Source organism: Onychomys torridus, chromosome 9 (assembly GCF_903995425.1).
Source record: "Onychomys torridus chromosome 9, mOncTor1.1, whole genome shotgun sequence".
Classification (NCBI taxonomy): Eukaryota; Metazoa; Chordata; class Mammalia; order Rodentia; family Cricetidae; genus Onychomys; species Onychomys torridus.
The window spans coordinates 53389443-53414472 of record NC_050451.1 but is presented as its reverse complement, the minus strand read 5'-3'; the positions used below and the strand labels follow the sequence as shown (position 1 = coordinate 53414472).

Genomic DNA, 25030 nt, shown 5'->3' with positions numbered 1-25030 from the left:
AGCCTTGAGGTTTTTTTGGTTTTGTTTTCAAACAAATAAGAAAGGGCATCTTACTATCCTGGTAAGGAGTTAGTTGGAAGCCTATACTTTCTAGTGTCTGCAGAGGTATTGATGCATGTAGGTTCAGTGAACCGTACTGTAAACACAGACTGGTAATGTGTACTGATGGTTTTCTCCAGAGTTACTTAATCTTCTACTGCCCAGGGAAGAAAGGTGGGTCAGTATTATGGTTGTCCCCTGAGATTTCCTTTTTCAAGGAAGCAAAGCCCTTAGGTGAGATGCGGCTGTGGACTTGCAGGTAGCATGCATGGGTCTCTCACTGATGCCATCACATTGTCGCTTCCAGGAACTCCTATGAGATTAGCAGGACCTTGGGCTAGTTGATTCATCTTTAGGGATTTGCATTGTATATCTTAAATGAAGTCAGAAACAGTAGCCTGTCTTTAACCAACAATGACCGTTCCTGTTAGGCCTTTGAGCAAATGAGCTGAGTCAGGAAACTTGAGCTCCAGGCCATGTGACCTTGAGTAAGGCAGTTCTTTCTCCTTCCTGGCTCCATCTATGAAATTCATGTCCTTACTACAGGTGGAAGAAGCTGACCTGGTAATGTTTCCTTCCAACTTAAAGGTTTTTGAGTCCTTGTCAGGGTCTGCTCTACAGTCTTTCTAAATCTGCATACAATGGGCCATGTTATGGGCTTCCATGGGCATTTTATGAACCAGGATTTGAAAATTCATCTTCGTATGTCTTTGATCTGTCCATAGGCCAAAACTAATTTTTCTACTTAAAACTTATTTTCACAAGCTTTTCTTTTCTAAAACTTCGAAGATGCTGCCAAGCTGTGAAAAACAGCCAGCTTCCTCTGGAGGAGAACTCATTTATATTTTAGCTTTTCTCTTCACGTACACCTTTTAAAGGGTTGATGTGGGGAGAGCCGTTATTTATTTTGTTCTGTCCGTAGAATTAAAAATGAGCTCATCTGTAAAAAGGCATTAGTGTAGGATGCCTTTTGCTTGCCATACTCTAGTGCGTTTGCAAAACACTCTTAAATGTTGCTAAAAGGCATAGGGCAAGCTAAGAAACTTATTATTTAATAATAATTATGTAAAATTCCACTTCTCACATCATAAGATAGCATACTTTGTTTTCAAATATTGCATTTTGCATTATAAAGTTATTATATGGTTAATGTATAAAATGTGAGGAAATACAAGAAAATCTGAAGTAGAAAATGAGATCCTTTTATGATATCACCAGGTGATAATCATTAACACTTGTTGTGTTTTTCAGTCTTATCTGTATCTTATATACATATCTTTTTAAAGAAGAGACTTATACTGGATGTGTAATTTCATATAAGCTATCATTACATGACCTTTTAAACATAATTTTGTTATGAGTGCTACCTTGAGAGTATGCTGTAATTTATGGACATTTAAGGTAGCAACTGTCTTTCTCTTCTGGACCTAACTTAGGATAAGATCAGATGGATTTAGGACATTATGACTATGGTGGCCTTACTGCATAGCCAGTTATGCCCCCCGTTTGTATACAGAGGCTGGTGGCTGAAGTATATGGAGAAGCAGGTAGGTTGGATTTGAGAGAAGCCTCCTTACTTGCTTTCTTGTTTTGAGATAGCAATTCACTGCCTAGGCCAGGCTAGCCTTGAAGTGACACCCTGCCTTTCGCTCACAGTTGAATGTGACCTTGACCTCCTTTTCCTCCTACCTCCACCTGCTGAGAGCAGGCTTACCAGGCTCTACATGCCTGGCTCTCTCTGTTTCCTTTTTTTTTTTTTTTTTTTTTTTTTTTTTTTTTTTTGTGTGTGTGTGTGTGTGTGTGTGTGCGTGCGCGCGTTGGTGTTTTGCCTGCATGTATGTCTGTGTGAGGGTGTTGGTCCCCTGGAAATGGAGTTATAGACAGTTGTGAGCTGCCATGTGGGTGCTGGGAATTGAACTCAGGACTTCTGGAAGAGCAGTCAGGGCTCTTAACTGCTGAGCCATCTCTCCAGCCCCTCTGCTTTTCTTGTTAGACATTTTATTTATCTTGCTCTTATAAATACATAGATACTTTTTTTTTTTTTTTGGAGCTGAGGATCGAACCTAATAGATACTTCTGTGTTAACTTATCTAACTGGCTACTGTTTGTAGGTGGGAAATTCTGATTTTTTAAAATGGTTTATATGCATTTACCATGAACAGTATGATTTTTTTATTAGGCCTTTAGCAAAGACAGATCCCTCCTAATGGGCTTTCCCATCTGTGCCATCTCTGCCTTTGCCCCATTGTATAACAACAAAGAGAAGAAATGAAAACATTTTAATTGTTTTATTGCTCAAGATCATTTCACACATAGATGCTCTCATAAATAGGAGGTGGGACGATTATACATCATAGCATGAAGGCTGGTTTAATGTTCATATCGTCTGAAGAAATTTGCACAGAATTGTGGGTAGTAAGAAACAACCCTGAAAGCTTATTGTAGATAACGAAAACAGTGAGGTTGCAGATCTCTTCTGCAGTGGTAGCTTGCATTGGGGACACAGAGGGAAATGTCTGTGCATGTGGCTTTAGCATTCTCACCAAGACACAAAGCGGGGGATTGTCTGGCTTCAGTTTTCAGAGACTGAGGTGTTAGTGAAATGGCAGTGCTTCAAGGGCATTGCCATTTGTTCCTGGCTCATGGCTTCTCATCTCATTATTTTGCCACTTTTCATTCTAATTCTTTCCCATCATCCTATAGCAGAACAATCGTTTGGCTTCCCTATATGTAGTGGTCACTCACTGGTGATGTCCTTTGTGATGTGCAGCGTCCTCAGAATTTGCGGTCACTTTAGGCGTGTGCATACATTTCTTTCCCTTTTGTATATTTCAGAATGTCTAGGGCTGTAAGCATTTCCAAAAGAAAGAAGAGTGTTTGAGGTTCTGGGGTTTAATTTCAAGTCTCCTTGAGAAATGGCCAGCCAAGATCTCCTGCAGCAGAAATGCTTTCTGTTTTGTTTTGTTTAAAAAAAAAAAAAAGAAACAAACAAACAAACCAAAAACAAAGTTCAAGTGCTAAGAGGTGACTAATGAAAATCATTCTATAGGACTGTCATAAGGGCATGTGAGTACCACTCCGGAGGGTCCTACCTCCTCTGTCGCCATGCCTGACCCTGCCTCGTGCCTTCTCCTTAGTTACTGCCACAGTTACAAACCTGGCTTCTGTTGCTCTGCAAAATAGCTTTGACACTCAGATGTCCCTACTGTAAACATGGCTCCAAATGCCTGAAGAGTCGGGTCCACTCTTCACAGTGCGGACTCAGTCTTTCCTCCACTTTGGCCTGCTGCCCCATCTCAGCAGCATGCGCTCAGACTGTCTTGCATTCCCTTCCAATGCTGCAGGCTCCCTTAGGGTTCCTTTACTTGGCTTCTCATTCTTTCACTGTGCTCAGACCTCTGCCCTGAAGCTCTTCCTCCTCACTGAGACCTGTACCACTGTCAGTTAGTTCTCATCTTGTAGCAGGAATCTTAAAGAGTCTTATTAATAAGAACAAACCTGAGGCCAGGTATTGGGGTGAACGCTGGAAGATCAGAGAAGCAGAACAAGCCACAGCTACCTCACCTTGCTAGTTCCTCAGGTGATCCTGTTTCCTCAGGCTGGAAGCTTCTGAGTCCTCATGAGATTGAATCTCAGCTGAACTGTGCTGCTCCAAAGCCTGAACGCTTAACCAGCCAAAAGCTTAACTAACTGCATGTTTTACTCACTACATCATCTGCTACAGAAGGGCTTACTGTGCCTACAGCCACTGTGTTTCCTTTTACAGTTTCCTGTTTACCTCTGTCTGCTCCGACCACACTGGGCAGTTTGGTCTGTTTCATCTTTGCCACCGATAGGCAGCCAGCCGATAAGTAGAAATTAGGACGCTGTTTTGGGTGATTAAATGAGTGATTAAGAAATTATAGACATTAGTCTATTTGCTGACTTCTTTGATAGTCCAATTTGGTCACATATTATTAAAAAGAAACACTATTCTGATATAATTATATTCATCTATGTCTCCATTGCTAAAACCACCAATATACCTGAAGGAAGAAATATGTGGAGCATGCTGGGACCCTGAAACTCTTTCTGCTCAAAGAAATGATGCTGGTTCCACCATAAACCTTGCTCGGAGCCTCTGCTTTCTGTTCACCCCAGATTCCTTCTTACATTCCTTAATGTGTTTCTTATTCACACATCTGTTGAGTAAACAGATACACATTTGTTGTCTCTGCTGTGGCCAAGCAGTCTCCCTTTGTGAGTGATTAGAAATATGGTCATTTTCTTCTTTGATGCTTCCCTTTTCTCTAAGAACATCCCCTCTCACCGAGCACATAAGGGCAGACCCGGGGCTTTTGTTATATTAGACTAGTCAACATAATGTGATCCTAGGCATGAACCTTACTGCCCACGCAGGAGGGATGAGGTTCAGTTCCTCATTGTTTTAGAGTTGATCCTTTGTCGTATGTGTTCTCGAATTCTGTAGCTCGTCTCTTCACTCTGTTGTTACTTCCTGTAATATTGGGGGTCTTGTCCAGGAAATCCTTGTTCATGCTGGTGCCCCCAATGCACTTTATAATTTTCCTTCTAGTGGTCTTTTGGCTTCAAGTCTTATATTTAATTTTGATTTGAATGTTCTTTTAACTGGTAAGAGTGGTGTCCAGTTCATTCTTCTGCTTACAACCAAGGCTTTGTTGGACTGGATGGAATACGGTGGTTGCTAGCTAAGACCTAAGATCCCCATTGAAGAAGTGATGGGTAAAACCTGATCCATCATCCCAGGCTTACCTCATTTCCTGTTGAAGAAATGATAAGTAGCAGACATGAAAGGGTATTGGAATCTTACCAGATTTCTTTCATGCATCCAATAAGATGGTCAAACAACTTTTGTCCTTCACACTCTGAGAGGCTGTGTCATGCTTAGGGGTTTGTACGTGTTGAACCTCTTCTCCCTGGGATGTCTCCCACTTGGTTGTGATAGTCTTTTTAATGTGCTCCCAGGTTCCGTTTACTGGATGTTAGCTAGCTGAAGATTTTTTTACTTTGTTTCTTCCTTCCTTCCTTCCTTCCTTCCTTCCTTCCTTCCTTCCTTCCTTCCTTCCTTCTTTCTTTCTTTCTTTTTCTTGGCATCTGTGGTCACCAGGGTATTGGGACAGTGCAAGTCTTGTAAAATGAATTTAGAAAGACTCTTTTCTGTTCCGATTTTGAAATGATTTATGGAGAATTAGTGTCAATTCTTCAGATGTTAGCCAGAGCTCAGCAGTGAGGCTGAGCAGAACATTTCTTAATCATAAACAATAGGGTCTGGAGTTAGGACTCAGCAGTTAAGAGCACTGGCTGCTCTTCCAGGGGGCCCGGCTCAATTCCCAGCCCCAACATGGCAGCTCACAACCATCTGTAACTCTGGTTCCAGGAGACCCACCACCTTCTTCTGACCTTTGTAGGCACTGCACATATGTGGTTCACAGACTTACGTGTAGGGCAAACGTTCATACACATAATTTAAAAAACCTCAACAACGGTTTTTTAATAGAGGGAAAAAAGATTACCTTTTTAAAAATAAGGCTTAAACTCCATGAGTAAATTCTCCTTTTCCTGAGATCTTGATTTGAGGGAAGTTACTGGGGTCTTCTTTACTAATCCTGGAAATATGATATAAAAGTGAACTCTAAAACTTTGACTTCATAGAAAACATTATGCCATGAATAACTGAAAATTTTAATTTAGCTTCCAAAACCAGTATGGCTTTTTTCTATTAGTCACTGCAGTCACAACAGTAATGCCTTCTACCTGATCCCAATCCACTTTTAGAGCATAAATTGTTTACAGAATTGTATTAATCATCAGACTAGTTCTTAATTATTTCAGTGTTTCCCTACGGCCCTTTTATTGTAAGAGTGGCGTCTGTTCATTCCGAAAGCCCTGCCGAGAACTCCTCGGTGAAGCAAACTGTGGGAGGCCGCCGTGTCACCAGCGTTTAGTTCCTGCTCTGTGCATCAGTCTTGCTCAGCAGAGATAAAGGCCTCTGACAGCTGCATGTGTTCTCTGTTGGCCTTAGCCATACACGCCTGCGACCCCAGCCTCTACGAGAGGCTGAGGTAGAGTCTGACCTGCACCCTGGTTCTGGTGCATTTCTGTGGAGGAAGAGGTACAAGATGGAAGAGCTGTGAGGAGGGAGTAAATGAGCTCCTGTAGGACTCAATGGTTAAAGAAAATCATTTCTCGGGCCAGTGTGTCCTGGGGGATAGACCAGATTGGCATTGGAGGAGGGCAGGTGTTCTGGCAGGAGACAGGCACAGGCTTCCTCTCTTACCTATATGGCAGTCTCGGGGTGGGGGGTAAAGGGGAGTGCTGTGGATATCGCTCTGTGTAAATAAAGTTCTGATTGGCCAGTGGCCAGGCAGGAAGTATAGGCGGGACAAGAGAGTAGAGAATTCTGGGAAGTAGAAGGCTGGAGAGAGACACCGCCAGCCGCCACCATGAGAAGCAACATGTAAAGACACTGGTAAGCCACAAGCCATGTGGCAAAGTATAGACTAACAGAAATAGGTTAATTTAAGATAGAAAAAGTAGATAGCAAGAAGCCTGCCACAGCCATACAGTTTGTAAACAATGTAAGTTTCTATATGCTTTCTTGGTTGGGTCTGAATGACTGTGGGACTGGCGGGTAAGAGAGATTTGTCCTGAATGGGCCAGGCAGGAAAACTCTAACTACAGGGGAGTATGTAGGGGAGGTAGGGGGAGTATGGACATCCAGAGCATCCATAGTAAACCTTTGAAAATGTTTGAACAGGACACTGATGTAACCTAAGTAATGTGTCAGGAATATCAATCAGTCGATGGTTTTCAGGTCATTTGGCCAAAAATTATAATAGAGTTGTCACTCAAATGGGACCTCAGGCCTTAGCAGCCACTGTATTCCATCCTGTCTGACAAAGCCTTGATTGTAAGGCACACCTTATTGTACATGCCAGTGAGAAAGGAAAAAGCAAAACACTACCATTTACTTTCAAGATACTACTAGTTGGGAAGTGTGTCCTGATTTCAGAGATCACGATAAAAAGAAATGAGCATCATAAAGTCAGTGAAATAGGTCTTTACATTGGTACAGAGAAAAGCTGAGAAATGCAAGGAAGGATTTGAGGAAATGAAAAGGAGAGGGCATACAATCAAGGATGAGTGGAGAAGTTGACCTTGAAAAGGAGGATGATTTATGTTTTCTTGGCTATGAGAAAAGATATGAATAATGGCCTAGAGAAGTTTAGCAGTTCAGAAGCTAAGAAATCTAGCAAACCAATAACCACGAAGGCAAGGTCATCTGCAGAGAGGGTGACAATGGTAGCTTTGAGGGCTTGAGACTTCAAAGTGGAAAGGTTTCCGGGGAGCAAGGCATGAAAGAATTCTCATCAGAAACAAAGGGACCAGTTCAGATTGCAGAGGAAGGAAACCACTTGACTCTGTTTTGTGGTGTTCAGGAACACTTGGTACTTTGAGAAGGATGGGATTAAAAATGGAAGGTGCTGTCTGCAGCGTGGGAGATTGGCAGAACAGAAAAACTCACCAGTGCAAGTTCCTCTCAGACGAGTTTGGATTGTCCGTCATTCGGGCAAGAAGTAAGGGATGTGGCTGGACGTAGTAGACATTGATTTTTTACTTAGGGGAAGAGAAACAATTACAGGTTAGTGATTGCTGAGAAGATAAAGAATAAAGTTTGAAGAGATGGAGATACATAGGAAGTTGACTAGAGAATTCAGAATTTAAAGTTATGGAGGTAGAATTCAGAGCAGTATGTTTGAAGATGTGTTAGCTTCCTGTAAAGCATGGGTGGAATTACATTTCTGTTGTATGGAAACCTCTCAGGCTCTCCACTGCTTTCAAAGGATGACCCTTCATACCTAGAGGACAGAGCAAGTGCATGGCAAGCTTGTTCCCTCTCCCTCTGAAGAAGTGACAGGTACCAGCACTGATCTTATCACATCATCCTCTGAAGCCCATGATCTTAACACACTGTACTCCTCTTGGTGCCCCAGACTTCTCATGGCTTCATCTGCCATCTCCTCTTGACAGTGCCCGTCCTCAAGACCTAGCTCGGACTTCCCTGTGACATCTTTGCAGACTTCTCCCATGACCATGAGCACACGGAACTGTCCACAAATCCTGTAGCCTTTCACCACAAGTATACTTACTTATATCTCTCTCTCTCAAGTACATTGTGAGCTCCTTGATGCCAGAAACCAGTTCTTTACCTGCAGTGCCAAGCACTTATTAGGTAATTCATAGCTACTTGGTGAATTTGGGGTAAGTGAATCAGTTGGATAACATTTCAGATGTTAGTGTGCCTTCTGGTCACCTGGCTGTCATTGAAGTTGGGTTCTAGTTACCAAGTCTACTCCAGGTGAAGCTAGGCTGCTGCCATGGCCTAACCAAAAGTTAGTTCAAGTAAACACAGAGGCCAAGGCGGCATGGACACAGGGCAGCTGTGGCTTGGAAGACTCTTAGAGTGAACACCAGCACTCCAAGGACCATGCAGGAGGAGATACTTACACCAAGGGAAACAGCAAGTAGAATATGGTCAAAGACAGGAGTAGGAACGTGTGGTTGGGAGGCTTGGATTTTAGAAATGAAGATGAAGAAGCGAGGTAGCAGCTTCTCCTGGACTGAAGTGAGGTGTGCCTTCCTCCATTCAAACCTCAAGGGAGGAGAAGGCAGCAGGGGTCAGGTTGGGGCTCTTAGGAGGAGAGGGGCTCTGAGGCATTTGTGCCATGACTGGTCTTTCTGCCATTGCTGACTGGCTGATTTTCAGGAAAAGGACAGTCCTGAAGTAATGGTAGGTACTAGAATCCAAGAAGGTCATTGCCTGTTTGTCAATTTCCAGGCTCAAGGCATGAAAGTTCTCTTTTTCTTTAAGTTCATCAATGTTAGAAAAAGTAGCACTAATAATAGCATTCTGTTTCCACCTACATTTTATGAGTGTGCTTAATCTAACAACGGATTTAGCAAGCCTCATGTCTTAAATACTGTTGGACCAAGGTAATACCTACTTCCTAACATATAAAAACGAACGTGTTAGTATCCCACTAAGCCCCTTCTTCAACAGTGAATGCTCAGTATTCTCAGCCTGATGTGTATTCTCCTCTTTTACCCATGTGAACCAGCACACATGCAGACAGGAATCTTCTAATTCTTAGCATTTTTGCTTGTACATTATTTTGTAGATTATTTTTCTCACTTAGGAATATGCTATAAACATCCATTCAGGTCAGTGGACAGAGTGCTAACTTATTTTTTTCCTAATTATTTTAAAATAGCTGTGTATAAATATAGAAACCCCATAATTTGTTCTGTCATCCCTTGTTCGTGGATAATTGGTTAATTTCCAGTTTTTGCTGCTAATAAAAAAAAATGACCAAAAAAGGAAAAGCTGTGTTGGTGGCAGTGCTTAGTAGCGGGACTCTTGTGGCTCTGTGACTTCAGTCGGTCATGCACACCAAAGTAACTTGTGATGTTCCCCTGCATGTATGTATGGTATACTGACCATACCCCTTACCTCTCCCCTCCCTGTCCTAAGCTTTCCCCACCCATTATTCCTCTTGTTTCCCCTGATTTCTTCTAAGGTCTTGTCATACACACATCCATAATTTTAAATATCTATATAAAGTCTGAGAACCACTCATGAGAATAGGCATAATATTATGTTTCTAAGCCTAGCTTAACATGATCATCACCAGGTGGATTCAAGCACGGCAGCATGTAGCCACTAGTCATATACAGTAATTTCAATTAAGTAAAAGGTAAATCTATTCCTTATATTGGCGTTCTTTCAGGTGCACAGTGGGCACATAGGTGGTGGTTACCATATTGAACACATTAAAGACCATTTCTATCTGCCAGAAAGTTCCTGTGGACATCCTGGACTATACCAAGTTACATCTTAAAGAAGACATTTTAATGAGCACATTTTAAAGTAAAATGTGTCTTTGTTGGTTGCCCCACAGTTACTTCAATGAGAATCAATACCCAGATGAAGCAAAGAGAGAAGAGATTGCCAACGCTTGCAATGCAGTCATACAGAAGCCAGGTAAGGAGATGAGCTCAGAGGGCAAGGCTCAGTTAGATTCAGTGGTCTGGTCACTCACCCTCCTGATGCAGGTCCCAGCCCAGTGTTCTCCAAATAACACTTGGGATGTTAATGTGACCTGAGTGAAGTACTCTCACACACGATGACTCTCCATGAGACTTGAGGCCTTGAAAGTTCTTTTAAATTATGAATTTGCCTTTCCAAAATCTAGCATAAACTTATCAGTTCTGAAGTAATGATAAAGTGTGAAAATTCAAGCAAGTTTTGTTAATAAAAGTATGTGTAGCTGGAATTTTTCTGGTCCTGCCTGGCCCACGGTCAGGACAAATCTCTCTCACCTGCCAGACCTGTAGCTGCTCAGACCCAACCGAGTAAACACACAGAGACTTATATTGCTTACAAACTGTATGGCTGTGGCAGGCTTCTTGTTATTTAGTTCTTTTATCTTAAATTAACCCATTTCTGTTATTCTATACTTTGCCATGTGGCTTGTGGCATACCAGTACCTTACATCTTGCTTGTCATGGCGGCGGCGGCGGCGGCTGGCAGTGTCTCCCTGCCTCAGCTTTCCACTTCCCAAAATTCTCTTCTCTGCTTCTCCCGCCTATCCATCCTGCCTGGCTACTGGCTAATCAGTGTTTTAACCAATCAGAGCAACACATTTAACATATAAAACATCTCACAACGAGTATGTAAATCCATTTTTTTCACAGTTGTGTGACCTGTGTGGCTGCATTCATGCTGACTACTCCTGGCCTGCCCCCAGAGAGTAGCACCTAGCCCTAATCCATCTTTTGTTCAGCAGACACCTTTGGTTTCTCTTGTTGCCCTATGTGACTCTTGTCTTCCAAGGATACAAAGGCTTATGCAAAACTTGGTTCAGGAAGCCCAGAAAACTGGTACCAGATGACTCCAGGAATTTGCACTTGGCATTGTATTTTTGGGAGCTTCTTCAGGTTGTTTTGAACATATGGAAATCTACTGGCTAAACTGTAAATACAGAGAAAAATTAAAATGTCCTGGGCAAGGGAAAAGGATGCAGTCCTTAGAGACTGTATTTCCCTGCAGCTGCTAAAGGCTAAATTCATTCTTAAGGTACCTCTGAGTTTTCTTTTCATGTATCTGCATGAACCCACACACCAGTGCCATGACACTTCATGACAGATCTGTATTCCTTTGTGAGGCAGCTTTTGGGGGTTAGACTCTGCTTCCCACATTGGGATGACTTCTGCCTAGCTAAGGGAACATGATGGCTCCCTTTTGAAGTCTCCCATGGGGGTCCACAGACACTCTGGTACTGCCTATGTATCTTATTCCCAGCGTACTTCGGAGACTTGGCCCAAGCAGCTAGTTTCTGCGTGGCAACTTGTTTTGATGGCTTAAACACTATGTGAATATCAGTCTATACAGTGAGGGGGTTTAATCTCCTTTATTTAGAGCGCCAACTTATAGTGATATCTACCCTACACACTCAGCGCCACCCTCGGGTGAAGGAGTCTGTACCTTGAGTGCACAGGTCTACAGTCCCAGTGCATGGATTTGCTCCCTCTGGAAAACACATACAGATTCAAGGCTGAAAAGAAGAGGACAGGAGAGAAGGAGACAGTGCTAATGGCTGCTTACAAGTTAGCATGGGATCCCCGTAAGAATTAACTGTGATGGCCAAGAAGACAATAAATCTGAAATCTGACCCGAGTGGTACTGTGTGACCCAAAACAGTCACAATAGTGGATGGCTACATGGCCATTAGCCTTCAGTGCAACATGTATTTCCTATCCTACATAATATATAACATACCAGGAAACCAGATATAAGTCATTTTATGTTATCTGTATACTTCCATAAAGAATTACATCCCTCTCAATGATGTAATTAAGTGATACCTCCACAGTACTAAATGGAAACTACATAAACAGATTTTGTGGATTTTTTTAATACTGAATATGTCTTCCTGAGTTGTGGCTAGCTGTGTATTCATTTATGTGTTTGTTGACGCAGTAATAATTTTAGTGGGTTCTTAGTACTAAGCAATGCTAAAAAAGAATCCACTCCATTTGTTATTTTGGCAATAAATAGAATCAAAAGCAACTTTTAGCAGAGACATATTTCTTAAGAACAGTTCAGTCTTGGTTGGATCCAAGATACAGATTATTTGAATTTTGTTGCGTGCATTCACAGGCAAAAAGCTGTCTGACCTGGAACGAGTTACCTCTCTGAAAGTGTATAATTGGTTCGCTAATAGACGGAAGGAGATCAAGAGGAGAGCAAATATCGGTAATGTATCAGAGAGACTGCCTTCTCTCATGAGAAGTTTAGAAATGGATAAGAGTGGCCAGTTGATGAGCTGCTGCTGCAGGTCTAAGTATCGTACCACTTAGGTCTGATGAGAAGAAGCGGTGCTTCTTCTCTTCTTTGCCTTTTTAATCCCAAGGTCAGTGTTACCTGCACTATTTTATCTATATCTTAATAACATCTTTGTTATTTATAAAGCTGATTGTTCTTAACCCCTGAGCAATGGGTTACTCATGTGGCTTATGTTAAGGATATCTATGGGGGTTTTAAGAGAGGAATTATGATGCTCCCAGCCTTCTGGTTACTGCTGCAACTATGCCCTAGACACTGAGAACATCTGATCAGTAGCTGGAATGCAAGAGATTTCATCAGACTGGAAGTAAAAGCAGCAATAGAGGGTATTTCGGAATCTGCCGTTGGAGATAGGGTTAGAACCCTAACCCTAATTTTGTCAGTTCACAGTGTATACTTATTGCTGCACACTGAGCTGTATACTCTAAACAGTTGCCACTGGCCAACCAGATCTTAATAAAGCTGGAGGATGGGAGACCATGTGAAAATGTGCGTTCAGCTAAAAAAAGAAAAAAATACAGGATTGTTGTCCTATCCAGAGCTGGTAAAAGTGAGATTTGAGTGGACGAGATAGGAGTAAAAGGTTCATTTAAACTTCTGAAGTTGTATTTCAGGGGCTGGGGTAGCACAGTGACAGAAAGCCCTGGCTTTGGTACCCAGCACCACAAGAAGTACAGTTGTATTTCATTGTGAATAGACTTCTTACTGGTCATCCCGATTCTGTACTTTGTACAGCCCCACCAGGACAGCTGTTGACTTAATAAGTTTTGTGAAGTGCCCAACAGTCCAGGTTGGTAGTCTAATGTGTATGGAAGCCAGGCCTCTACACTGAGTTACACAGAGTTGAATCTCTCCCATTTACAGCTCATTAGAAACAGATTAACTATGTTCTGACATTCCGCACCATAAAAGTCATGGTTCAGCCACTGTGATGAGGCAGCAGATAATTTAGGGATCTATTTGCTTTTTTCGAAGAAGCAGCAATCCTGGAGAGTCATGGGATAGATGTACAGAGTCCAGGAGGCCATTCCAACAGTGATGACGTGGACGGGAATGACTACTCCGAGCAGGTGGGTGGCTGAGCTGAGGCTTGTTGTTACAGAGTGGTGGGGCGTATGGTAACTCAAGGCCATGGGTGTGGTCGTGTGGGGAGGTGGGGGGAGCAGTCAGTGTCCCTCCACTCTGCTCATGTGTCTAGTTAGATTTTCATGTGGTAAGATTCTGTTGTCCTGTTAAATCTGTGAGTAATCTCTATCCACCCCTATGGGTTTATTGTCACACAACAGGACACTTGGCAAGCACGCAATGGGGAGGAGGAGGAGGGAAGAAGTTCAGAGGGAGGCAGAGAAGCAGAGAAGGTAGAAGAAGAGAGAAGGATCTGACCCAAACAAGCAAGTTAACCACTTACCACACACACAGTGTTTGAGAAGCACTTAGGGGCACGCGGGCAGCGGTGATGGTGCCTACATATGGACCATGCGGGACACAACAGAAGGCCCCACCCACTCCAGCCCCATTACAGTGGGAACCCTCATGCCCAGAGGAATGGTTAACCAGAGTCTCTCTGGACACTGACGCACTCATCTTGTCATAAATGCAACCCCCGCATGTCTTCTCATCTCATCCTGGTGTGCTCTGCATTGCTTGGGGAAAGTGTATTTAAATGTGGCCACTGCATGGAATAAGTCAATGACTACAGTTGGGGAGGTTCCCCTACCCACAAACGTGTGGACAGACTTCATTAAGATTTTCTATAGGATCTAATTCCATTTCCATTTGAGAAATTCAAAGAACCCACGGCCCCTTCCCTAGACTCTGGCGAGGAAGCATTGCTCTTTCTTCTGGTGGTTTCCTTGTCCCTCGGTCTGCCATGCTCTTCATTCTCTCTGTGTTTCATTACCTCTGTGTACCCCAATACTCCAGACTGGCATGTGATTCTCTGCAGATTCCTTCTTAACTCCTAAAGGCTGGTGTCTAAAAGCCAGAAAGAAACAGTAGCACCCATGTGTCCCAGAAGATTATCTCCTCACAAGAGTTGGTTCTCCAAGCACAGCTCCAGCTTTGGCTCAGGAGATTGCTCTTTCCTTCCTTGTCGGAAACGTTCCTGTTATTTTTCAGCTGACCCACATAGATGGATCATTTCCATCTTTTTTTGCAGATGCCCTGAGGGCAGCACATCCTATGCTTTTTCCCCCAAGGGACTTCCCCTTTCAAAAGCTCTTTGGTACAGAGTCCCCTGAAGATGTGACAGGTGAGAAACGCCCCTTCTCTCTGATAGCACCTTCAGTGCCCAGCACACACCCTGTAAGGACAGCTTCCTCCACGGCCTCGTTTCTCTGATGTCTGGGTTTGGTTTGGTTTGGTTTGGTTTGGTTTGGTTTGGTTTGGTTTGGTTTTGGAACTTGCAGTCTCCTGCCTCAGCCTGGGAGTGCTGGAGTTACAGACATGTACCACTAAGCCTGTCAGCAGCTTTACTGTTTATTATGTGGAGCGTAGAGGGTGGAGAGCTTCACTTAGCTCTAAATGGGATCCTGTACTTGTGGTTTGTGTAACTGAGGACCCCTCCCTGACTTGTCAGACTTCTACATTTTCTGTACTGTTCTCAACAGTGACACACCACGGATTCCAGTAGCCACTCAATAGCTCTGTGGGTTTAGGAGTGGGCTAGTTTGGGCTCGGTAATTACTGTTGTCAAAAGAAGACCCAGATTACTAGTTTATTTCATCACTTCAGGTTTGATCACCACTAGCAATTTTTTTATAGAATAAATAAATTCTCAGTGAAAAAAAGAACAAAACAAACCATTTTTGTCCTTTTTATTTGTTGAGTCACAAAAAGCATTGAAAGTCTTTGGACCCATGTCCATTCAGTGTCTACTTAAATACAGTTCACTCCACCATGAGATGCACTGGGCCGTTTCCTCCGCAGATGCTCTGTCCCCTGCACGGCACCCCTGCATGCCTTCTTGTAAGCTTGAGAACTGTTCCCGGCCAACGAATAACATTCATTTCTTATTTCTACACGTCTAGGATGACAGCACGAGCCATAGTGACCACCAAGACCCCATCTCACTAGCTGTGGAGATGGCAGCCGTCAACCACACTATCTTGGCACTGGCCCGGCAGGGGGCCAGTGAGATCAAGACCGAGGCCCTGGACGATGACTGATAAGGAGGGTCGCAGTTCACTTAGTTTAGACGTAGCACCTTAGCAGACTTTCCTCGGTCCTTAACATGTGTTCTTACAGTATAACTTACAGTTTCTTGTATGTCAGGTAGCCGTTAGGGTCTTGTTCTGTGAAGATGGCATGGTGCCCTCAGCCTTTGCATATACTCTCTCAGTATTAAAATCCCAGTAAGTAATAACCAACCAAACAAACGTTCCTCTCCCAGCCCCTGAGGCTAAACAATCTCGCTGCTCCGTCTTAGCATTCCAAGAAAGTGCTTCCAGGTATTTAGATAACCCTCAGTTCTCAAATACTAGGCTCTGTGTAAAATCTTGGGTACCTTTAGATTCATGTAACACTAGGCTGTACCCCGTTCCTGCCCCAAGACTGACAGGATGCAAGCTGAGGTAGTGGCACAGGACCGACAGACACCATCCGGGAAGTATCCACGGAGCGCAAGGAACACTAGAGCCCCGCCTCAGCCGGAGATTCGTTGATTCAGCTGCAATAAGCCGTGCCTCCTAGTCACAGCGTGGCTAGACTCTACTTCTTTGGGTGCTGTGCTAAGAATGTCATTGGAATCCCGAGCTCAGATCCTGGTTAATGTTAACATGCCCAACACAGACATCCTTTCCTCTTACAAGCTGTGTGACTTAGTAGATAACATACTGCCTTCTGCCTTTGGGACCACGATCCTAAAACTAAAACGACAAAAAAAACCCCAAGTTCTGAAAAGCAAAACTCCAGCTTGAGAGCAGTGGTGGGAGGGGGGGGGTATGATCTGAATGTCGGATGGATGCTAAGCCCAGTTCTCAGAGCCACTATACATTCCACACACGGTACCAGCACCTGCCTGGGAAAGTGCTGGAGATACCATGGAAGTTGCTTTGCCTCCTATTGGTGCCCCCTCCTTGCTGCCAAAAGAGTCTCTAAGGATAGAGCTGAGATCAAAAGTGAGTGAAAGAGCAGGCTTTGTACCCATCACCTGAAGCCTGCCCAGAGTTGCTAGGACTCTGTCGGGGACTGTCACGGATGCAGACCCTTGCCTAGCTAGGGGCAGAAAAAGCAGGGGACATTCACTTGTATTGTGGGTGTGTGGGACACAGCAGGACATGTCTGCTTTTGTTCCCTCTACTCTGTCCTTGTGGAGATGTGAAAGCTATATTGCTATAGGCAATTTATTTAATAATTGGAAGCCATATTGATAATGGATGTGGTAATATTTGTAGTTTAATCTACTTTAAGCGGCAGTAACTAATGGAATTTTTTTCCTTGATCACATATGTAGCACTTTTGTTACTTTTTAAAGATATTTATATTTGATAAATCTTTTTTTCATTTTGAGAACTCAAAATACCAAACAGTGAACTTGCGTTATAAAGTCACCCTGTGATCACCTTGTCATCTAGTAGCAAAATGATGAACTATTCATGCATCAAAGAAAATTACATCTGCTGGCCTTGTATGAAAATGATCCTGGCAACCTGATTAAATGACACACTGTCACTGTGGGTAAGAAGAAGCGGCCGTCAGTGTGTTGGCACGGTGTGTGTCTGAGAGAGGCTAAGTGTTTTCTGCCTCATCCCATCTCTCCTTTGTGTGTCTGATGAAGCCTTGTTAGGAGGGCGTTGTGGAGTGGGCCATTAAGCAGGGCTTCCATCTTTTTGTCCATTACCTGAACCAATTTCTAAGATAGAAAGTAGGTACCATCTCCTTACCTCCTCCTTCCTCAGCAGATGTGTTGGACTTCAAAGCTGTTGAGAGGAGAGCACCCCACCCTTGTTCTCCCCTTCTGGCTGGCCGGATACTCGGTATCCACAGCATGTAGCTGGTCTTACTGGGGCACACTCTGACTGCATTATCCCTTTAGGTGTAAGTCTTGGTCACTCGAATGTGAGGAGTCGACTGTCTTTGAGGGCCCTGAGGATGCTACCCCACCTACGTCTGTGACTTTGAAGAGCTCTAGGTAGGGTCTGGTCCTGCTCCTGTTCATGGATTTCAGGGGGAAATATACGTTCTTCCCAGCTCCAAAAACTGAAGTAAAATGGAGCCATCTTCTCTTACTGTAGTACTTGAACCCACAAATTTAAGAGTAGCATTTCTTATTCTCAGGAACCCCCACACCTACTTAGAATCTTCCATCATTTATTTGATTTTTTTTTTTTTCATTTCACTTAGGAGATTGCATTGTCTTTCTTTCCTTTTGTTTACTAAGAAGAAATATACCTATTGTGTCTTTCCTCCTTGGTCGAGTTTTGTCTGCTTATTCTCAGTTGGATCAGAAAGAACGAGGGGGGACCATATTTTTCTGACAAGCCACATCCATGATTGACCATGAGGTGATTATGATTGACGGCTTCTTTCTTGTTATTTGTTCTTGCTTGCCTTTTTAAAGGAACAGACTCAGGCTGCTTATACAGCTCCAGTTTCTGAGAGAACTCTGACTGCATCAGAAAAGCAAAATGTTCTGTTGTCCTAAGACCTTTGAGAGGGAGAAATGCAGCGGAGGCTACCAAGCCCCGGCTGCTGCAGGCAGTGCCAGCTCTGTGTGGTAGTATGGTGGCACCAGAAGAGCGTACTGGCCACAGAGGCCGCCTCTGCTGAGCTAGCTCGAGGGCTCACTAGTCCTTCTGCTGGAGGAGCTGCCGCATGCCCACGGACACAGAGCCTTACAGGAAGCTGTGCTATCTGACCCACAGTATGAATTTGCTTCTTTGGGATCGAGGTTCAAATGTACCATCAGGTAGTTTTCTAGGGAGTCACCAGGTCAGAGTCTCCCTTTGTGTCCAGGTCCCCAAGCTCTTGGGATAGCTGCACACTCGTTCTCCTTCCTGTGGACGGTAAATCTTTCCTTGAGTTTTTCCAGCTTTTAGGTGTGGTATGAAATCCGAAACTTCAACTCCCCATGCTGAAAGGAAATGAACTGGGCCTCTAGACTCCTAGTCCTGTGTGCTCCTTGCATGCCTGTCTCTGCTCCCACCACCAGTACCTCTGGTGGCCCTGGAGATCTCTTTAGGAGTTGTGCCTTCCTGACCAGGGAAGATGCCGAAAGGGCCGCGGGAGGGCACAGCCGTAGTAGTGTGTGCTGTGATTGTTGAGTTTTCAAGTCCTCAGAGTTACTGTTGCCGGGTAGGACGGTAGCTTCCCACCTTCTAATACCTTACATGGCGACTGTTAACAAAGGCCCATCTTAAGATATCCCTGCCTAGCTGAAGACAACCGCAGCAGCAGCAGAGGATGGCCAGGAAGGGCAATACCGTGCTTTCCTGTGTGTGACTCCACAGTGCCCTCAGAACCCAGGAGACACTTGAGTTCACAGCAGCCAAGTTTGTATCGAATACCACATGAGGCAGGCTGCAGGAGGGGACCTGGGATGGGGTGGCAGACAGCCCTCGGTTCCTTTCACTCTAGCCCGGTAGGTGATCTTACAAAGACTTGAGGGAGTTAGAAGCCTGTTTGGACTACTGTACTGCACTCCAGAGCTCTGGTTCCTGGGAGGTTTATCATTCAGCTACACCTATTTTTTCAGGAGCAGATATCTGGATTTCTTTTTACCTCATAGGGACAGCACACGGAGGGTTCTGATACAGTCATCTCAGCTCTCTCCCTTTAGGAACTCTTCTTGGCTACCAGTCGTCAGGCACTAGCGATAGCAGACCCTAGTCCATCAGGATGCCCCCATCTCTCTTTCCATCTCGGAATGGCTCCCCTTCCATTTTGTATTTCAGCACTGCATCTCTGTCTTGAGCTGACTTCACGGGACGTTTTTCTCTCTTCTGACCACAGGCTTAATGGGTAGCATTTAGTCTGCCTTGGAATTTGGACCTTCCTTCCTGTTTTGGGGAGCCAGAACTCCATCTGCCAAGCCTGTAACCTTTTTCTGTATACTCAGATAATCCCCTTTCCACAGTGACTTCTCTAGCCTGTTCTAAAAGTGTTCCCTTCAAGTCCTTACTCTCCCTGGCCCCAAAAAGGATTTGGTGAGAAGCAGCTTCAACCCCACCCCCACCCTCTGGTTTTTTTGTAATTTTTCAAGACAAGGTTTCTCTGTGTAATCCTGGCAGTCCTGGAACTCACTCTGTAGCCCAGGCTGGCTTAAACTCACAGAGATCCACCTGCCTCTGCCTCCCGAGTGCTGGGATTAAAGACAACATTCCCGTTTAACTCAGCTCTGCTGTTAAAGCCAGAGAACAGGCTGGATTTTTCCTGTGAGCCTCACCAAGTTCTTAGGCAATAACTTTTCTTGTGGTTGGTGGTCTTGGGCTCAGTGGCTCTCTGCCTCCTGCAGGGCGTCAGTCTCTGGCCATCTCTGTGATGTCATCTGTTGCTATGATTATCAGCTCTGTTTCACTACTGTATTCATTGAGGCTGCACTGAGACCAGCCAAATCCACTTACAGCTTTACTGAGCCAAACTTATTTTTTAAGATTTCTCAAGTGAAGGTTGGGCACATCGACCAGTAATGCGTAGGTTTGAGTGGGACTTGGGTGGGGGTACACTGGGGCAGGGGTAGGAATTACACACGCACAACATTCCTCTGTGTGTGTGTGTGTGTGTGTGTGTGTGTGTGTGTGTGTGTGTGTGTGTGTATGCGCGTGCGCGCGCCAGCATGCTTACTCAGGATTGGGCAGCCAGTTGTCATCCATACTGAATTTAGCAAACTGAGCTACAGCTCTGAAGACCCTTTACCACTGTCTCCATAGTGTGCGTTATGACTGTAACAGTGAGCACCCAGACAGCAGTGAGACTTTCCAAGGAGGTAGCCACAGATGGCCAGCGCTTTCTAAGGCTGTCATGGTAGCATCTGCTCAGAACAGGGCCCTGTAGTGCCTAGTCTCCTTCATCACACACCCTCCATGTCAGAGATGACCATCACTTGAGAAGAGTGATTTCCTTATTGTGCTAGAGAACTGACATCCAAAGGCAGTAGGGAAGGCTTAGGGACCCGTCACATCATCAGACTCGTGTTCTGGTTTTAAAAGCTCCTCTCTTACCCAGTGTGTGCCGTTTGTTTCTAAACTGAAGAGGAGACACACTGCACCTCATGGCAGCACGCGGGACTGACAGGTGCTCAGAAGTGAAGCCTTGTGCCTATCTGTGGACTGTGAGAAGCTGGGAGTTTGCAAACTGAAAGGTTTCTGTAGCTACTTCATTACAGTGTCTTGAGGGTGGGAAAGAGAACAAATCAGCCGGAGCCACCTAGACTCCACAGCACTGGTTTTCTTTAACCAAGAGAGGCTGAGGCTGAGGGAAGGTTCATCTGTCCCTGTCATCTTGTCATCAAGGTGTTTGCATTGGGATTCCAGATGTCCCCAAGCTGCTTTGCCATTCTTGACATCCAGAACTAAATCTAGTTGGTTCCGTTCAGGGGAGATGTGAGCAGCCTTCTCCCACTGGTGGAGTTCCCTCCCGAGCTCTTCCCACCCTTTACCTCGAGCCCTTGCTGGGTAGCAGGGACTTTGCTGCCATCCTTGGCTGACAAGCCCTTTCTGTCTCTAGTGTTCAGGCTGTACAGCTCCAAGCACTGTTGCTGAAGAACTTGGTGCCCCACTTAGAACACCCAAGAGGCCAGCTCCCCTGACTCCATGTCCATCTTCTCTCTTTAAATAAGACTGGCTCCATACAGCCATAATTAACTCGCAAATTCATGATGGTGTACTGTGATCAAATGAAGGTTTGGCTGAATCTTTTTTCAAATTGTAACCATGGTAATTGAGGGGGGTGGCATAGAATGAATATATAAAAGTATAATGGCAATTGTTCCGAATGACTGAGTGTCTTCCTGACATGTAATTAGCTGTTTTAGCGGGATGTAGATTGGCATGGTCATAATTAAGAAGATTTCTGTCCTTTATGTGGTTGAGAACAGCAGGGCCCCCATCCTTGTTCCCTTTGAGCACCAGTGCTCCCAAGAACATTTGGGAACAGCAGTTCAGTAAACCAAATAATGACATAGGATTCATGTTCCACCCAAGTGAGAGAGGATTGGGAAACAGTTCAGGTCCAGAAGGGGTTGCTATTGCCTGCAGCTGACTTGTAAATTCTCTGAAACCTCTGTCCAGTTTCAACCTACGCTACTTGGGGCAGAAACTAGGCAGCAAACTCAGGCAGCCCCTGGCAGGGCCTCCCTGTCCTCACCCTCTCACTGGAGGCTGGAACACCTCCCCTGGGGACACCTGCTGCTTTGCTGGGCTTCCAGGATTTTTAGGCTCTTCCTTGGGAACTTGATTATTTCTAGAGCAGACAATATGACAAGAACAGGTACCAGTGGACCTCACACCGGAATGTGTGGACTCAGGCCTCAGGAGCAGGAAGCTGTGTCTGCATACCCGACTCGCACATAGCAGACTTGTTTGGTTATTGCATGCCTCCTGTGCTGTCAGTACTGAGTTCAGTACTGCTGTCAGTACTGGGTTCTTGGCTCTTCTAAAGCCATGTTTTCACCAACCCCCACTTGTTTTTCTTTGTGCACCTGTGCCTTCAGGCAGCAGCATGTAATCCTCATAGCCTGCAGTGTCCTCAGGACTAGGAGATGCAGGCACTGGCTAGTCCTCCAGTTGATGCTTAGTCTGGCTTTTTTTTTTCTTTCTAGTCATCCTTTGCAGGAGCCTTGATTCAGTTAGAGGATCAGAAGGGTCCACAGGAATGCCAGCAGCTACCAGTGCTAAGTGGCCTTTTATAAGCTCTCTCCTGCCATGAGACCTGTCCTTTCTCAGGCTGGACACTGTGGGTGTGGTTATAGCCTTGTGTGTCTTCACCCTTTTACTGAATGTGTCCCCTCTCACCCAGAACACTACTCAACCAAGATGCTGGTTTTAGCTTTGTCGTGTGGAATGGCTGGTGGAGCACTTGCCTAGAAGGGTCTAGAGAGCCCTCTTCCCTCAGCACGCAGACGCACAGAGGCGAGGAAAAGATTCTGTTCCTGGAGATGCTCCGGTGTGATCCCTCCCACATACCTTCAGTGACGTGCACACAGGACGGTGGTCCTAGAAGGGCGGCCAATGCTGCTGCTTCTGTCAAAGTCACCTTGTGTCCCTTCCCCTGCCTGCAGGTCAGAGGTGTGAGCCTTGCTGAGGACTGGGTTTTTAAGCCTGCTTCCTTTCCAGCTGCTGAGCAGTAGCTGTCTGTCTCCAGTAGTTTCAGTTTTGCCGCCTTCTGATTCGAGTCTGAAAAGTCACTAGTTGAGCTAATTTTGTGGTTTGTGTGATGCGTACAGCACAGCAGTGATTACCTGTGAGCATCTGGACAGACAGAATTGACATTCAACCAGAAGCCCGAATGTTATCTGCCTGGGTGCTCCAGGGGGCCACTCTGATTAAAAACACCCTATCCAGGGTAAATATTCCTGCATTCCCACAGATACCCCCACCTCAAAACACAAAACTGGCTTCGTCATCAAGGACAGTGTAGGTAGTATTTGCCTCTGAATAGCTTTTTTTTTTTTCTTTTTCTTTTTCTTTTTTTTTTAAACTAATCCCAGAAATGATTATTGTAAGAGTTGGATGATAGTGGCATTGGGGGAATGTGTTGTCTTGTTCTGCTGAGGTCACTGCCAACCTGCTTGCTGTTCTCCAGCAGCTCTGGGTCACCCCCGTGCCACAGGCACTAGTTGTGTTGTCTTCTCTGCAGCTGATTTTCAAGCCCTGCCTCAGCCTGCTAGACCCCAGCCCTCCCACCCGGCCGGCCGGGACGACCCGAGCCTGTTCTTTTAGTTCCTGCAGCACTTAACTCCTGGGACTTTGAGGCCTCTCATACTGGAGTTCCCAAGGGTTTGGTGAACCCTGCCCTCCCTCTCCCACAATCAGAAAGGAAGGTGGGGGCATTGTGGAATCCAAGGTTCTGGTGTTCTGGTATTATTCTGCTATTAGTGCCACCCTGCCCCCTCAACACTGACCAGCCCATAAATAGATGCCTGAAGACACCCAAATTTAGGTCTAGAATAAGAACTTCTTAATATCCAGAATGCAGGAACAGAGCAAGCTGCCCCTGGGTCATATGGAAGCTAAGTGACTATTGGTCAGGCACTGATGACCTGCTGGGCCCCTCCCACCTTCTTTTCTTACTTTCTCCCAAAATTAGGTTCTCCAAGAGTTGGCTGGGTCACTGTCCTTTTCTGATCGCTTGTCACATCATGGGTAGCTTACAGCCCAAGAGAATGAGAAGCACTGAGGAACAAAGTTGAAGGACCCAGCAGGCCGGTTAGACTAGCTGGCCAGTGGGGTCTTAACATCGTCCTCATTCTGCCCCAAAACACCTTGAGTTGGAGAGAAAGCGTGCCTTTCATTTTGGTATGATCAAGATTTTGCATCTCTGTTGGCAGCCAAAGGTGCCATGGAAATTGTGGAGTAAAGTCAGTGCCTGCCGCCTACCCAGGGCTCGAGACAGGCGGGTCCCAGGGACTCCTTTGAAGGTCCCTTGCTCCTCCAGGATTTAGCTTCCCAGCACTTCCAGGTCAAATCTCTCCCCAGTCTTGTTTTGAACCTTCCTGAGCCCAGAATCCCCTCCCACTTTGCTTCACCGGAACTCACCTGGGAGACGCTCTGTCCACTCCATGGCTTGCTGAGGCTATGACATGAGAAGACCAAATGGCTTTAGGGTTGTAGGGACGCAAACAGCCACTGTGCAGATGCTTCCTGGGCCCTGTCTGCAGGCAGGGAGGTGCCTGTGTGAGCTCTGTGTGCTGAGTGGAGGTGAGTGCTCATGGCTGCTTTCAGAAAGCAATCCCTTTATCATTTGCCTTGATGCCTATGTTGACTGTACTGAAATCTGTGGGGACCTCATCACGCATCTCTGAAAATGGGCACCAGAAAAAAACCAAAGTTCTCGGGGTCGGTAGAGCTTTTTCTTTGCAAACACTGGCCATTCTGGCAAGCTTTCTCCTTCCTGCTCTTGGGTTCGACCACAACACCACTATGAAAGCTCCCTTCTTCTCTTAGTGGTTCTCACAAGGACCCTGAACAGTGTGTCAGGGTAGTCTGCACCTCATCGGATGCAGACCAGGGACCACAGTGGCCAAGCTGGCCCCTGAGCCACCATGTAACTTCACTGGCTGTAAGGTAGGACATACTCTGCTGGAAGGTGCCGAGAGTATGGCAGTTGTCTCCCCTGGAAGAGCCTCCAGGCTTCTCTGAGATCATGGGCTCAGCCTCCCCTCCATGGCCAGGGTCATGTTGAGTCTGCAGTACCGTCCAGGATAAAATTCATATTTATGTTTTAAGTGCCTAAGCAAGTAACAAACCTCAGGGGCCTGCCTGGGAGTTGGCCTCTGCCCTGTCCTTCCCACCATATACCCAGCCTCAGGGTGGGTGCTGTGCGCCCCCACCTACCCGGTGCCCCTGCCATCCTGCAGGCAGAATGGTCACGAGGGCAAGCAAGGGGAGAGGGCTGGCTCTGTCACTGTTC

The 25030-nt window shown here is 45.3% G+C and overlaps 1 protein-coding gene across 1 annotated transcript in view; it reads left to right on the top strand.

The window, feature by feature from the left end:
• Hmbox1 (homeobox containing 1) overlaps window positions 1-19672 on the top strand; it is a 140522-nt gene extending 120850 nt beyond the window's left edge. Inside the window, exons 7-11 of the mRNA XM_036198652.1 lie at window positions 10017-10099; window positions 12278-12373; window positions 13439-13533; window positions 13750-13821; window positions 15493-19672. Of these exons, the coding sequence (XP_036054545.1) occupies window positions 10017-10099; window positions 12278-12373; window positions 13439-13533; window positions 13750-13821; window positions 15493-15630 (484 nt within the window). The 3' untranslated portion in view covers window positions 15631-19672. The remainder of the gene's footprint in view (window positions 1-10016; window positions 10100-12277; window positions 12374-13438; window positions 13534-13749; window positions 13822-15492) is intronic.
• Window positions 19673-25030: the final 5358 nt, after the last annotated feature.